The 15,051-nt window shown below is 52.0% G+C and overlaps 1 protein-coding gene, 1 long non-coding RNA gene and 2 other non-coding genes across 4 annotated transcripts; 1 reads left to right on the top strand and 3 right to left on the bottom strand.

Moving 5' to 3' along the window:
* The first annotated feature begins 2,407 nt into the window (after positions 1 to 2,407).
* Positions 2,408 to 8,602, top strand: DIPK1B (divergent protein kinase domain 1B). Its single transcript, XM_071574230.1, has 5 exons — positions 2,408 to 2,569; positions 5,077 to 5,211; positions 6,289 to 6,396; positions 6,571 to 6,747; positions 7,356 to 8,602. The coding sequence occupies exons 1-5, from the start codon at positions 2,507 to 2,509 to the stop codon at positions 8,166 to 8,168; spliced, it is 1,296 nt and encodes a 431-aa protein (XP_071430331.1). The 5' UTR covers positions 2,408 to 2,506; the 3' UTR covers positions 8,169 to 8,602.
* A 2,005-nt stretch (positions 8,603 to 10,607) lies between these two features.
* LOC139681092 (uncharacterized) lies at positions 10,608 to 14,662 on the bottom strand. Its single transcript, XR_011699466.1, has 4 exons — positions 14,345 to 14,662; positions 13,867 to 13,977; positions 13,068 to 13,112; positions 10,608 to 10,782 (listed from the first exon to the last, which is right to left on the bottom strand). It is a non-coding gene; the product is annotated as an uncharacterized lncRNA (long non-coding RNA).
* Positions 12,903 to 13,029, bottom strand: LOC139681382 (small nucleolar RNA SNORA17). The gene has a single exon (XR_011699521.1). It is a non-coding gene; the product is annotated as a small nucleolar RNA SNORA17 (small nucleolar RNA).
* On the bottom strand, positions 13,429 to 13,558 carry LOC139681383 (small nucleolar RNA SNORA17). Its single transcript, XR_011699522.1, has one exon. It is a non-coding gene; the product is annotated as a small nucleolar RNA SNORA17 (small nucleolar RNA).
* Positions 14,663 to 15,051: the final 389 nt, after the last annotated feature.

Below are 15,051 nucleotides of genomic sequence, written 5' to 3'. Positions count from 1 at the left end.
TGCCCACAGAGCCACCGCCTGGCTGGGAAGTGATCAGAGGCCAGTGTGAGGCACGCTGCGGGTTTAGCTGGGATTAGCAGGGCTTTGACCAGGAGAAACTGAAGCGACTTAATCAAGAGAGCTTGTGAAAGGATTCACAGGGAGGGGATCGGCATCGACTGCCTTCAGCACCTTCTGGATGGTGCCTGGCAGAGCATCTTCCCCACTTCTGAGCCACACAGCTCAGCTCTGGCTGCCTGCCTGCTGCTGGGAGCCCATCCTGGCAGTGCCAGGGGATTTCTGGGCACAGGAGAGACCCCTTGCACAGGGGCAACATCCCAGGCTGTGGGAGCTGCTTCTTGCCCAATGTCAGGTGCCTGGGATAGAAATGGGAGACAAGAACTGCAGGCAGAGATCTCATTTCCCTTGCACACTGAATATAAGATAGAATCACACCTGCAGAATTTTTATTACTCTTTTGATTGGATTAATTAATCATTCAGTGATAACTGCTCATTAGGCATTCCAACAATCAATACTAATCACTTAATTACTTAGCATATTACAGCTTGGGAAGGTCTGCTCATCCCTAATTAGATTTGCTGGACAATCCACCTCTGAATGTTGCAGAGCCCCACAGCAGAGATCTGTGGATTTTGAGCCTCCCCCAGCTTTGCCCCAGGCATGTAATTTCCATCTCCAATGGGCGTTTCATTCCGCCTGTGTGCACCACACTTGACCCCCAAAATCAGAGTTCAAGGCGGAGGGAGCTGCATCAGGAGAGTGAGCAGAGTGTGGGATACTGCTGAGCCCAGGCCATGGAACAGAGGGGACATCACTGGAGGCAGGACAGATCCCAACAGGCAGCTCTGTGCTCAGTTGTGATGGGAATGGGCAGGCAGGAGTTGGGGTGGAGGTGAGGGGTCCAGGGTGGGCAGGGCAGGAAATCTGCCTCCACTGCTCAGCCTTGAGACAGCACTGAGGGTGGTGGGCGAGAAATCCCACTGAGGAAAGCTCAGGTGAGCATGAAAACATCTTTAAGCTAGGAGGAAAATAAGTAATCTATTGATGCTTGAGAAAAGCTATTGCCCTGTAGATGTGAAGGAAAACAGCACTACAGCACCAGGACCTTCCTCATCCTCACAGCTGGCTCAGCTACAGGGCACCCAGCCGTGCACCTTCCTGTCCCTGCTGTTTTCCAATCATCAACCCTATTGTGAAAAATAAAAATAAATCATGGAGATTCTCTCTTTTACTGTGTTAATTAAGACTAAGAATAAGCTATAGGAGATCCAGAGAACCACCCTGGCTTCAGTGGGTGAAGGAAGGACAGGAGTTCTGGGCAGCTGAGGTGATGTTCACCGGTCCTGTCACCGCAGCAGCGCCGTGGGCAGTGTCAGCTTGTGTTACTGTGTGGGCTTTGCAAAGAATGAGAGCAGCAGGGACCTCCTTAGGATTAAAAGCAGACAGAAACACATTGTAGGATCTGGGGGCTTAGATCAGTTTTGTGTGATGCTCATTATTTATCACCACTGCCTGGATTAGGCCAGCAAAGGCTTTTGCTCATTAGTCCCTGGCTACTTGGTACTTGACACTGAGCAGTGAGCTTGACACACACACTGTGTGAGGATCTGGGTGTGGAGTGACCAGCTTGTGTTTAAAGGTCATTTTGAGCCGAATTCAAGAGAAAGGGGCAGTCTGAACCACAATTAGGGGACAACTGGATAATCTGAAGATCTAACAGGGAGCAAAGAATATCTCAACGATGACCTCATGACTGACCCTCCTAGAACAATTTCCATCATATTTTTGTCTCCTCGTCCCCCTTCCTTGCTTGTGTACACCACATGCCCCTGGATGAGGCTGTCCCTGGGCTGTCTGTCGGTGTCTGACACAAAGCAGCCCCTGTCTTGCCTTGAGGTTTCCCTGCCCAGCCGCTGTGCAAACAGGGAGTGCAGCCAGTGCTGCTGCTGCGCTTCAGGATGAAGACGGGCGACAGAGAGGAGGCAAAGGAGCAGGGGTGGTGGCGGGTCACAGCCCCGGCGGGATGCAGCCCCTGAGCCCTGCTGTGGGTAACCAGGGAGGCTCTGGCAATGTCACCCAAAAAAGCTCTAAATAAAACCGGAGCTGCAGCGAGTGCTGGGGGGGTCAGGGGGCATCAGCATCTCCATGGAACACCCCCGACAGGGTCATCAGCGGCGGGTGGTGGACCCTGTGGGGTGGGGGCTGATGCTGCTGGGCCGAGCCAAGCCGTGCCAGGCAGCAGCCCCCTGCCTCCCTGTGCTGCGGGAGCTGCGTGCACCGCCCCGCCATCCCGCACCGCCCCGCGCCGGGCGGAGCCGCCGAGCCCCGCGGGCCGGGCCGGGCGCTGCGGAGGAGCGAGCGGGAGGCGCGGCTGGGCGCCCCAACCCCGGCCGCCCCCGGCCCTCCCCGGGTCCCCCCCGGCCCCGGCGGCGAGGCGGGGGCCGCGGCCACCCCGGCCATGCCCCCCGGAGCCTGAGGCCCGCGGCCGCGGGGCGCCCGCAGCATGCGGAGGATCCGGCGGCTGGTGCATCTGGTGCTGTTCTGCCCCTTCTCCAAGGGCCTGCAGGTACCGGGAAGGGGGGATGAGCCGGGATGGAGGATGCGGGCTCGGGGATGCGCCGGGCCGGGGGGATGCCCTGGCACGGGGGATGCGCTGGGATCGGGGGATGCGCTGGGATGGGGGGATGCGGGCTCGGCGGTGCCCATCTCCGCATCCTGGCACCGGCCGTGCACAAAGGAACGCTCGTCGCGGTCCCACCGCCGCCGGTGCGGGGAGCTGGAGGGGCAGGGACCGGCACCGAGGGGAGCTGGACAGGTACCGGGAGGGTCTGGACAGGCACTGGGAGGATCTGGACCGGCACCGGCAGCCGCAGCCCGTTGCATAACCCGCGCCGCGCTCCGTCGTGCTGGAGCCCTCGGAGCATCAGGGCAGCCCATTCGGCAGCCCATGCAGCACGGCAGGGATGGCTCCTTCCTTCTCTTCCCTTTTCTTTATTTATTTCCCCTCCTCTTCCCATCTCCGAGCTGCCTGGGGGACTGGGGACCTGCCTCACAGCTCCAGGGACATTGAGAACCAGAGATGCTGGGGCCAGGGATGTCAGGGATGCTGCCCTGGGTGTTATCCCTGCAGCTGAGGGATGAGAAACCCTGACTCTGGCAAAGGTCCAGAGAGGTTCTCCCTGAGGGGAAGTGGGGGACATGGGAGAGGGTTCCTGGTGGACAGTAGATGCTGGCAGGAGGTGGGTGCAGAGCTGGGGCTGCTATGAAGCAACCCTCGTGTTCCCAAGGTGCTGCAGGGGAGACACAGGGATGGAGCAGGATTTTGTGGTGCTGCATCCATTTTGCCTTTGAAGTCAGTTCCAGCTCAAAGTCACTCCCAGTTCCTCCAGAGTCACCCTAAAACTAAACACAGCAACTCTCACAAACAAAAGGTGACACCCTTTGGTGCAGGGAAGGCAGTGGGCAGGGAAGCTCCCATGCCTTGAGACTGAGGCCCTGGAGGAGCCCTTGGCACCAGCTCTGCCTCCAAAATCCAGCTAAAGCCCAGTGGAACCTCTGGTTGAAATGCATCCCCCACCCTCTCATTTTTTCCCACCATTTAAGGGATGATGAAACCAGTGCTCCTCATCCTGTGCTCGGGTCTCAGTCCTGATCCCCCTCTTGCTGCAGTAACATGACGGGTTCTAAGTCTGAAATAAGCAAAAAGGGACATTTTGGCCATTCCAGAGTTTTCCCACGTCTCTAGTGGGAAGTCCATGGGAAGAATTCCTTTGCTGAGGGCAAGAAGCCTGATGGGTCATGTACCCACACCTGGGCAGTTTTGGGGGGCCTGCCGTGCTGGGGAGGATCTCTGGGGTCACAATGGTGTGTGTCTGACTTCAGGGTCGTGAGCTGGTCCTCATCTCACAGGAGCAGCCACCTATCCTTTGTCTTTACCAAGTCCTGGCTGTGGTTAGGTTCTCTTTAATTTAATTTCACGTTAATTAGCAGTGCCATTGCTTGACAGGCAAACCAGGCACCCTGGCCTGCTTCACATTTCGGGGTTTCCAATTAACATGAGAAATGCCATGATCTCAAGGCAGACCTGCCTGCTCTCACCCTTGGCTGCCCATTCCTGTGACTCCCAGGGCCAGGGTGTGCCAGGGACTGGCTGCAGCCAGGAGGGCAAGAGGCCTCACTGCCCCTGGTACTGCCCTGACAGAGCCCCTGCAGCACCTGGAGAGGGGCCAGGGAGGAGGCGTTTAGGAGGTGGGAGTGGGTTTGGGCTACAAGAGCCAAGTGAGGATCCCTGGCAGTTGTAACAGTGCTGCATCCACTTGGATCCAGCCCTATTCCAGCAGCAGGTTGTGCTCTCACCGGTGTGAGGAGGGAGGAGGGTTTGGAGGTGGCCACAGGCCAATGGCTCTCTATAGAATTACCAATGAAAACTGGAGGGAATGAGGTGTTTGATGCAAGGATATGTTCCCTGCCCTTCAGAACTGCCAGGGATCTGCACCATGTGACATGAGACAGGTGAGCAGCCTCTGTTGTGGGAGGCCAGATGGCAGCAGCGCTGCTGTTGCAGGGTCAGGGAGGAAGAAACAAAGCCAAGAAAGCAGAATTCTGCTGTGAGCTTCTGAGTTGTTTGCATGGAGCATCAGCCATGTGCTGCCAGGGTCCTTACTTGCCTGTTTTCAGGCAGGAGCTGGTGGTGGCAGCCACTTGTGCCTATGGGGCTTTGCAAGGAGGGTGCTGCTGAGAAGGGTCCCCCCAAACAGGAGCAGAGCCTCTCACAGCCCTGATGGGGAACCCGGGGCTTGCAGAGGGCAGGAGTGTGGGTGTTCATGGCTGCAGCTCCTGGGGATGCACAGCATCCAGCTCTTGCCGCCCAGTGCTGTAATCCCCCTGCTTTTAGGGAATTTTAAGTGACCTACTTGCAGCAGGAGTTGCATAATAGACTGATGAATATATATAAAAAAGGCTGAAGGTTTCAGCAATGCTCAGGTCAGTTTGTATAGCAGAAGTCGTCCTTGTCCAGCTGCTGCCACCCTGGGCAGAACCCTGCCCTTCACCAGCATTTCCTTTCGCTTTCAGGGTCGCCTCCCAGGTATCAAGGTGAAGTACCTGCTGGTGGTGTGGCTGGGCATCTTCGTGGGCAGCTGGGTGGCCTACATGCACTACTCATCCTACTCTGAGCTCTGCCGTGGCCACGTCTGCCGGATGATAATCGTGAGTGGCAGCCCTGCCAGACCAGTGTAGGGTGTTGGGGTGAGCAGGGCTGTGGGAGCCCCATTCCCAGCCAATCAACCCCCAGAGTTGGGCCACGGAGCCCTTCTGGCTGCTGCTTCCTTGGTGGTGTCGCCAGCATCCCAGGGAGCTTGGGATGGGAGAGGTGACCTTACCCTGCCAGGACAAAACAATTTACTGAGATGCTGGAGGGAAGTGGCCAGGGCAGGCCAGGCAGACGTGGGCAGATTAATGTCTGTGGAGATGAAGCTGGAACATGAGGGCAGTGAGCAGGATCTGTGGGCAGGGACAGCATCGCGTCTCACCCTCCTCAGGCTCTGCTAAGCCAGAGAAAAAAGGGAGCAGCCAGTCCGTGGGTACCTCTTTGTAATTGCTGATGTGCCCTAAGGAAAGAACCAGAGTAAAATCATCATGGGAGCTTGGCTTGGTGTGTTTTTCCCTGCCTGGGATTTGCTGTGGTGTGCAGCCTGTTCCCCATGGTATTTCAGTAGGATCCCCCCAGGATCGCTGTGTGTGGCCCATGGCAGGGGAGCAGGTCACCTGCCCAGCCCAGGGGAGGAGGGGGATGCCGAGCTCTGTCAGAACACGCCTCATTGATCAATCCCCCAGCAGAGAAGGGAGGCAGGAATTGCCATAACAACAGCGACGATCGTTTAATTTGATTTTCTGCCTGACTCCGACCACGGGGTCTTGGGCGCTAATTCCTGCCCTGAGCTCGGGGTTCCAGACGCCGTGTCTGGCCATGTCCCCTGTGAGCAGGTCCAAGGGTTAATTCCCATCAACATCAGGGGAAAAAAAAAAGGAAGAGATGCAGTGAATATCTGCAGCTCCTGCTTCCAGCCCTGAGGCTGCTGTGCCCTCGCTGAGCAGCTGCAGAGCTGCAGCCGCTCCTACCCAGGGATGTCTCCAGCTCTCAGCCCAGCCGCGGATCAGAGCCAGTGTCTGTCCTACCACCTGGACCAGGGCCAGCCCATCTCACAGCAGAGGTTGCTGCTTTGCTGAGCAGCCTCAGCCTGTGCATCCTCATCCTCGTCCAACCTCTCTCCTTCCTCTCCCCAGTGTGACCAATACAAGAAAGGAATCATTTCTGGCTCCACGTGCAAGGACCTGTGTGAAGAGCGTGGCCTCCTCTTCCAGCACTGCCTCTCCTCCTCTCCCACCCAGCAGGTAAGTCTCTGCCCCTGCCACAACGTGGCATGGGATAGATAGAAGCACCAAACCCAGGAAATCCCCTCACCCCATCCTGGTTCCTGCCCTCAGCTGAACAGAACCCACTTTTGGGGTTTTTTTTCCACTTGCTGTTCTCCTCCCCTTTGTCCTGTCCCCTTCCCTGTGCTGCAGGTTTACAGTGGACTCTGGAGAGACAGGGAGGTGATCATCAAATGTGGCATTGGAGAAGCCTTGAGGGCAGACAGCCACCCAGACTCTGTGCCCAGGAGGGATGTGGTGCTCTTCGACAAACCGACACGAGGGACGTCGATGGATGAGTTCAAAGAAATGCTCCTCAACTTCCTCAAGGTCAGTGCAGGGGTCCTGTGGGATCCCACGGGCCCGGGATGCCATGTGCAAGTTGGAAAGACTTAATTGTGTCTTTCCTTCCCCATGCATGAGATCTCTTCTGGCCCACACTCTCCCACCTGCTCCTGGGTGCTGGGGAGGGTCCTTGCCATGTACTGGATTAGTGGAGAAAAACCTCCATTCTCTCCCAGAAGTTCTTATTTTTGAGACTTGAGTAGCAGCAGCCCTGGAGGCCTCTGTGCCATGGCTGTGGGTGACATCTGGGCAGAGCTGATTCACAAGCCCACGTTGGCCCTGGTAGTTACCCCTGTGTGGGGCTTCTGTGGCAGTGGTGGGGCAGCAGCTCTGGCAAGAGCCAGAGGTTGCAGAGCAGCCCTGAGGCTGGTAAAATACTGCTGGAGCTGAACCTGTGCACACCATGGATTTTCTGGAGCATAGTTGCTCTTTCCTCCTCTCCTGGAGCCAGAAATGATTCCTTCCTTGTACTGGTCACACTGGGAAGGGGAAGGAGTGGAGCTCAGTTCTTTGCAGTCCCAGTTAAGTTTTGATATGATGCCCAAACACAGAGAGCTCTGAGGTTCTGATGCCACCTCTTGTCCTGTTTGCAGTCCAAGCTGGGAGATCAGCCATCCCTCCCAGCCTTGGTGAGCCGGATCATCACCATGGCAGATGTGAACCGTGATGGGAAAGTGTCTTTGGCCGAGGCCAAATCCATCTGGGCGCTGCTTCAGCTTAATGAGTTTCTCCTCATGTTCTCCTTGCATGAGAAGGAGCACACTGCCAAGCTGCTGGGGCACTGTGGGGACCTGTACGTCACTGAGAAGATCCCCCACACCTCCCTCTACGGGGTGGATGTCCCCCCCTTCCTCCAGTCGCTGCTGCCTTCTGTTGTCCACCAACTCATCCACCAGTGGTTCGCGCCGGCGTGGCCCCGGCGCGCCAAGATCGCCATTGGCCTCCTGGAGTTCGTGGAGGAGATTTTCCACGGGACCTACGGGAACTTCTACATCTGTGAGACAGGCTTCAGGAACGTGGGCTACAACGACAAGTTCGACTTCAAAATGGTCAACCTGAGGAAGGTGGCGACGGAGATGACAATCAGGGGATTCCTCAAGGGGCGTCACTGTGAGCAGAACGTGGACTGCACCTACGGGCGGGACTGCACGGCAGCGTGTGACAAGCTCATGAAGCAGTGCAAGGGTGACATGGTGCAGCCCAATCTGGCCAAGGTGTGTGGTTTGCTGCAGGACTACTTGCTGTATGGGGCGCCGCTGGAGCTGAAGGAAGAGCTGCAGAAGCAGCTCCGAACTTGCATGACCCTCAGCGGCCTGGCCAGCCAGATGGAAGTGCACCACTCCCTCGTGCTCAACAACCTCAAGACCTTGCTCTGGAAGAAGATTTCAAACACCAAATATTCTTAATGGGGGAAGCACGGCCCTGGAGTTTAGGATCTACAATCTCAGAGTCAAGTCCAAGGGCTGAATGCCTGTTTCTCCATCCTTTCCTCCACAGGAAAAATACACCCTGCACAGGGAGTTCAGCAGAGCTGAAACCCCTTCTCCATGGAAAACCAAGCTTCATGATTTCCACTGCCCAGCAGGATCATCGATCAGCCAGCAGGAGTGTTGCAGAGCTGGTACACTGGGAGCCAGGCTGGACAGGCTTGGGGGAGGAAAATGACACAGGAAGTGATAAGGAAGCAGAGCCCAGCTGGATCCACCTAACTGTTCCTTGATTAACAGGAAAGCAGAGCAGAGTGATGGGAATGAATCATTCATGCTGTTCTTGTCACATCTTCTTTTGATGAACGTCTCTGATGTAAATAAACAGCTTTTACGTGAATCATACCAGTACATCAATAGTGAAACAGCAGCCTGTTAAGTATCAGCTTGTTTGTGATCTAAAAAGGAGGAAAAGGTAGATTTCCTGATTCAAAAATCTCTCCTTAAGTGTCTGAGTCATCTGCCATCAGATCCAGCTGTAACATAGGAAGCAGATAAGCATTCTGTTCCACGGTGGAGAATCCTGGCAATTCTTTGGTTCCATTTTTAAGTGCCTGACCCTGAGAGTGATGCCATGGCTTGTGTGAGGCTCCCATCCAGCTGCTCCTGCCCCCACTCCAAAATTGGCAGCACAGGCCATTCCCTTTTGTGTCAGCTTTGGAAGCTCTAAAGCCAAGGAGAGCTTAAAGGCAAAGGGCTAAACATGAACTGTTCTGACCCATTAATGTGCTCCGTGTGTCCCTTCCCACCTCGCTCAGAGCAGGGATAAACCAAGCTCTCAGTTTAATTCTCCTAAAACTAAGCTGGGCTTGCCCTGCAGAGGTTGAAGGTTAATACCAGAATAATCCAGTGCTTCTCTCATTATTAAAGTGAATTTCCAGGCAATCTTTCAGCAGGTCTCAAGACATTTGTTTGGCTGTGTTTGTTACTACCAGGGCTCTAACTATAGTTGTTTCCTTTAAATGCCCAATTATAGTAATCTTAAAACTACGGGTAGGGAGGAAGAGTGTCTATAAACTCCCCCAAGGTTGCTCTGTTCCCAGCACAGCTGTATTCCTGCTGCTGGACCATGTGGTGCTTCTCCTGCCAACAATTCCTAAGCGAAGTGGAGCGTGAAGCTGACGTACAATCACAGTTGAAAACACACCTGACAGTCTGCAGCACCTGGGAAGGCAACTGGCACTGCCACGGCTGCACATTTAGGAGTCCTTTGAGGAGAGATCAAGATTGCCTTGTGTTAGTTCTTTGGGATGCTCATCACCTCTCAGAGGTGTTTCAGTGTCAGCAATGCTCTGTATCCAGCTCAGAGCTCACTTCCTGCCAAGGAGTTGTCCCTGCAGTGTAATTTATCCATGGAAAGCTTGAGCAATCCTAAGGTTTCTGTATTTGGAGGGTGACAAGTTCCTCAGCCCTTCGAGTCACCCTGGATTGGGTATGGACACTGCCAAGGTTAGCAGGGCCCTGTGTAAGGTGTGGGTTCACCTGCACAAGAGGGAGCATGTGGGGAGGGCTGGAATTCACTGGAATTCAGTAAGAGGCTCCACGCAGCCACTGCAGCTCATCCATTGTCCTGCATCCCCATGGCAACCAGCTCCACTGACAAATTTCCTTCTGCTATTAGCAAAGGAATCCAATACACCCATGGCAAATCCCCTCCTCAGGTCAGAAAAGCCATTTTCCACCTTCCCTTTTGTTATTACTAGTAAACTTTGTCCAGATATTCCCACTGAGCTCCTGCTGCTCCTCCCCCCAAAAGCAGTGTTAAAATAACAGGTAAGCACCTGGGAAGGGGTTTTTCCTTCTCAGTATCAGAGAATCTCTAAATATTTATGATGTTCCAGGAGGCAGCCCCTGTACCTGACAGATCTGCCCTGGCAAGATTTATTGAAATAAACACTTCTGACAACAAATGTCCCATCATGTCATTAATCCACACATCCCACAGCACTGGACACTTCCAGGAATCACTGATGACTCACACACCCCAAGAGCAGTTTTGCTCCCTTCATCCCTAATAAAAAGTACAAAGCCTTTGCAGCCACGTGCTCATGGCTTACAAGCTACACTGGAATACAGGAGGGAATGAGAAAAGACAAAGCTATTTTACACTCATGCTTCCTCCAGATTTCCCAGTGGTTGGAAAAATAGCCAGGACACTCAAAGGACTGACAATCTCTTTGAATGACATCTCACTGGATGCTGCTGCTTCTGCAGCAGAGATCTGTGCCCAAGGGGATGGAGAGAAGAAATACCTTAAAACCATTCCTGTTCTTAGATCTACAAATAAAGTCTTAAATCCTAGAATGGTTAAAAAATAGTATTACTTGGGGTGCTACAAATACACAAGCATAATTCAGACTTATTGTAGGTGGCATCTTTATTTAGGTTTTTTAAAAAAAATCCTTAACCATGTAGAGAAAACACAGATGGATCAGCTTTTAAGGAATCTACAAATCTTCACATGCAGACACTGCCAATCACTTCTGCTGCTGTTTCCACTTTTGTTAAGAAATTCTGAAACTCAAGCCATGCCCTGCAAATAAAAAAATAGATGCAGGATGTCAAAGAAGTTCAAATACAGCCATGAAAAGGGAGCAATAATGTCAATACTAAGGAGCTAATTAACCCCGGCCACCCAGAGACTGTTGCCCTCAGTTTTCTTGGAACTGTATAACGATTTTTCACATCCCCAAGGAAATAAAAAAGCTTCATAAAGTGAAACTAAATTTTGGGGCAGTTAGAAGCAAGGCTCAGTTATCAGGGTTCACAGGGAACCACTCAGAAAGTGATTTCCTTCAGTCCAGAACCACAGAACACTTTAAATCCCAGTGCCTGTATTTCCTGCCTAAAAATCTGTGTGGCTCAGGACTCAGAGCATGACAGAAGTTGATGACAACAAATTCAGAAGAAATTCTCTGCCAGTTCATCAGAAAGGTTTTGGAAAAATATCTGTCTGGGCACAGTGCACTTGGGTGAGCTTAGAAAAGGCCTAATTTAAGAGCAGGATAGCTGGAGCCTGCTCTGGGTTATTCCTTCACTCCCTAAAAATCCAAGCTGAGTTTGCCAACCTCAGTGCAGAGCCAAGCTATTAATAGTGCAGGGAGGGAAACACTGGGCTTGTTCCAGCCTTAAAAGTCGTGACATAAACCAATCCTAAAGGATGAAGGGGGCTAAGTTATGTGCAGAAAGATTTTTTAATTTCTCTCAAAACTACTTTAATACAAAACATTTCTCTTTTTCACAGTGGAGAGACAGGTATTCTTTCAGTAAACCCAGATTCATGGGCCAGGAGTGCTGTTCAGGCTTGGGAAGGTGGTTCACAGCAAATGCTACCAGGAAAATGTTAATAGTTACTCTGTGTCTCACACAGTCAAGTTCTGAAGACACTCATTAGCACTCACTGCCCATGCAGGACCCCTGATGAGAGTAAAGCCTGATGAAAAACCCTAAACATGTACTTTAAGGTTAATAGTCAAGAAATTTAAATAAAAGAGTCACATTGTAAGGCATAACCACATCCCCACAACCTTATTAGCATTCTTTCCCAAAGCCACTGCTGGAGGCAGTGACTTCCCAATTAAAGGGCTCACTTTGCAGCCAGCACCTCCTGCATGCTCTGCAGCACCTCTGGCCCTTCTAATGCCCATTTAATGAGGAGGTTTCCCACCATTTAGCTCTGCCAGAGTCTGTTAAAGCTGCAAAACCTCAGTTTCACAATCTGTGTGGTCAGAGCTTCTTGCACCACTTGTTTTCAGAGAGGCTCATGTGCCCCATATGTCACCCAAGAAGGACAGTGACACACAGAACTAAATACATGGATACCTGTGCTCCCTCCCAGCTCACTGCCTTGGAGATTCCTTTGCCATCATGACAGCACATAAACAAAACTCCTACTGTGCTCAAATAAATTACATTTTTACTTTTTGTCTGATGTTTTACCAGCCAGAACATGATGCACAAGGAGTGAGATCTTGTCTTTGGAAACAAGGGAAAGCAACTGCTGCACTTAAAATCACCCTTGAGGGATTTTAAAATACTTCAAGTTTCAGCATTAAAATTTTTACTTGGATTACTGCAATCAGTATTTTTACTTCTTTCTCCATTACATCTAAGAGATAATCTCATTATCTCGCACATCTGTGACACAAGCAGGATTTCAGCAGTTTTGTGTCACGTTGCAGCAGCACCAGAGTCTGTTTTGAGAATCTCAGGCATACAAAAGGTAAAGCTCTCTAAGTGCCTTGTCTTGATGGAGCTGCCCCCAAAAGGAGGCACTCTGGGAGCTGAGAAAGGCTGTTTGAGGAACTAAAATAAAAAGTTAATTATTAAAGAATGCTTACAAAAATCCCTGCCTTAGCAGAACCTGAAAATGCTTCACTTAATACCTATGAATCTCTATAACAAGGAAAGAAATCTGAATTAGCTTGTAGCACATGATGTTAGCAAAACATACACGTGTTACTTCTAAAACAAGGACCAGGACAGCAGGGAAATCACTTGTAGCATTTCTGTCCCATGAACAAGGTATTGATTAAGAGAAGGACTCTGTCACAATTAAGGACAGGGTCAGCTGCTGCATCCTGTCCATCCTTCAGCATTTCAGATTAAGATTAAAGGAAAAAAAACCCCGAACAGGAAAAGCAATAATGTCAGGTTGTTGAGCAATCCTGGGAGCTCACAGGGGTCAGAGCACCAGGGAAGACAGTCGCCTTTTCCTCTCTGCCACCGAATGACACAAACGTGGCACTGCAGCCACGTCTGCAACACGAGCTGGGGCAGGGGCTGCGTGGGGAACTCCTTCACTCTGCTGAGGCTCACCTCGGGTCTGGGACACCTCCTGCTCTGCCAGTCACACGGCTCAGTCTGGAAAAGATGTGGAAAATGGGTATGTACACAGCATTTAGACACAGTATTTTGATTTTTGGATAGAAATAGGGTTGGTGGCTCTCAGGACATGCTCCCAATGGTGTCACCAACTCACTGCGAGGCTTTAGACTAATCATGTTAACTCATTCCCTGTAACACAAGTGGATTTACCCACAGGATCTGATTTTCAGGCTGAAATGGTAAACCCACATGCAGCCCCCCTGCAGGTCAAACAGAACAGCTTTCTGTCCTGTTACATACAGGTCTCACATTTAGGGCAATTAAAAACTATTTAAGCAGCTGATTTATTAATGATGTCAGGCTATCAATCACTCTGAGTGCTCACGGGTTGCAGAACAAACGAGCGTAGAACAGCCTGTCTCTCTTGCCACTTATTGACACAAAGATGCCACAACAGCCATCTCTGCAACGCCAGTGGCAGGTTGGGAAATAAAAAAACCCCTTAAACAAAAAACATAAAGACTGAAAAAAAAGGTAATTATGGGTGGATGTTCCACCCCTGGAAGTGTCCAAGGCCATGCCGAATGGAGCTATGAGTGGCCTGGTCTAGTGGAAGGTGTCCCTGCCCATGGCAGGGGGTGCAACAAGATGAGCATTAAGTTCCCTTCCAATTCAAACTATTGCACGATTTTATGGCATTTAAAAGAACAAGACTGTATCACCTCTTGGAAGGCAGTCTTATAAAGGTACTTGGTGCACGTGCACATACTAAATGTAACGCAACACTTACTCAGTTAAAAAGATGGTTGAACCTTGCTTGGGCGGCCTTTGTGTGAACCATCGCCCTTTATTTCTTCAAAATCACAATCTTTGTCACTTCATTTTTTTCTCTGCTGACGGGCTGAAGACAGACAAATAAGAGAATGCAGTTAGTATCACGAAAGTGTTAGGCAAATTGCATAACCGCCTTTTTTCTGCGAAATGCATTATTTAACTGAAAACCAGAGATTTAAAATACAGTTAAAAAAAGTGAATGTTTGCTAATTTTAGTTCCTTAAATCTTTAAAGAATATTTTCCTGAAAACTTGAACACGCAGCAGCCTTAAAAATTTTTCCCCCTCCTTCAATGAAGACTATATATTAAAATATATACAGCTGCATTCATATATACATTATTACATTATATATATTTAATATATATATAAAATAATAATCCTAGCCCATTCCTATAGCCGAGTTTCCTTCATTCCCCGCGCACGTGGCAGCACCTGGAGCCCCGCAGGCCGCTCCGGGCCGGGTCCAGCCGCGTGGCCGAGGTGGAGCCGCCGTATCTTCCCTCTCCCCCTCACGAACTCCCGCCGGGACCGACGGGGAGCGGGACGGGCCCTCACGGAGCTTCGCCACGACATGGCGCGGGATGGCGAGCTGGGCAGCGCGGCTCTGCCCCGGCGGGCGCTGCTCGGCCAGCACCGGCTTCCTGCGATCGAGGGGCCCTCAGCTTCTCGTCAGCGGGCCGGGAAGGGCCGCTCCCGGCCGCATTCCCGGTGTCTGTGCGGGAGCACACACAGCTCCGCATTCTCCGCTCCGCGTCCGGAAAAAGGGCGAGGAAACGTCCGGCTCCCGCTTATATAGGGCGGAACGGGAGCGCATGCGCAGATCGCTTGCGCCCGAGGGCGCCCTCTGCTGGGCAGGAGGACGCAAAGCAGGGAGAGGGGACACGGGACGGGACACGGGACAGGACACGGGCGAGGGACAGAGAATCCTTCCCAGGGCTCTTCCTCACGATGCAGGAGAGCTCTAGGACGTCCCATGGAGACACAAGGCATACTAGGAGATGGATAGATATCCCTTTCCCAGCTGCTCCCTGGAGTTCCCAGCTCCCTCGTGATGGCAGAGGTTGGGCTCTGAGTGTAACCTGGGATAAAATGGGGATGCTCCATCCTCTCGATGCACCAGACAGTAGGGCCCCTCCAGT

The sequence above is a fragment of the Pithys albifrons genome, chromosome 20 (genome assembly GCF_047495875.1).
Source record: "Pithys albifrons albifrons isolate INPA30051 chromosome 20, PitAlb_v1, whole genome shotgun sequence".
NCBI lineage: Eukaryota > Metazoa > Chordata > Aves > Passeriformes > Thamnophilidae > Pithys > Pithys albifrons.
The sequence above is the reverse complement of the archived record's forward strand: the minus strand, read 5'-3'. Positions and strand labels throughout refer to the sequence as shown.

What these genes read in the sequence shown, in the direction of transcription:
- DIPK1B (XM_071574230.1), top strand. Translation starts at nt 2,507, where the DNA reads ATGCGGAGGATCCGGCGGCTGGTGCATCTGGTGCTGTTCTGCCCCTTC. An exon ending in ACGTCTGCCGGATGATAATC is followed by an intron (nt 5,212 to 6,288) that starts GTGAGTGGCAGC and finishes TCCTCTCCCCAG; the next exon opens with TGTGACCAATACAAGAAAGG. An exon ending in CCTCCTCTCCCACCCAGCAG is followed by an intron (nt 6,397 to 6,570) that starts GTAAGTCTCTGC and finishes CCTGTGCTGCAG; the next exon opens with GTTTACAGTGGACTCTGGAG.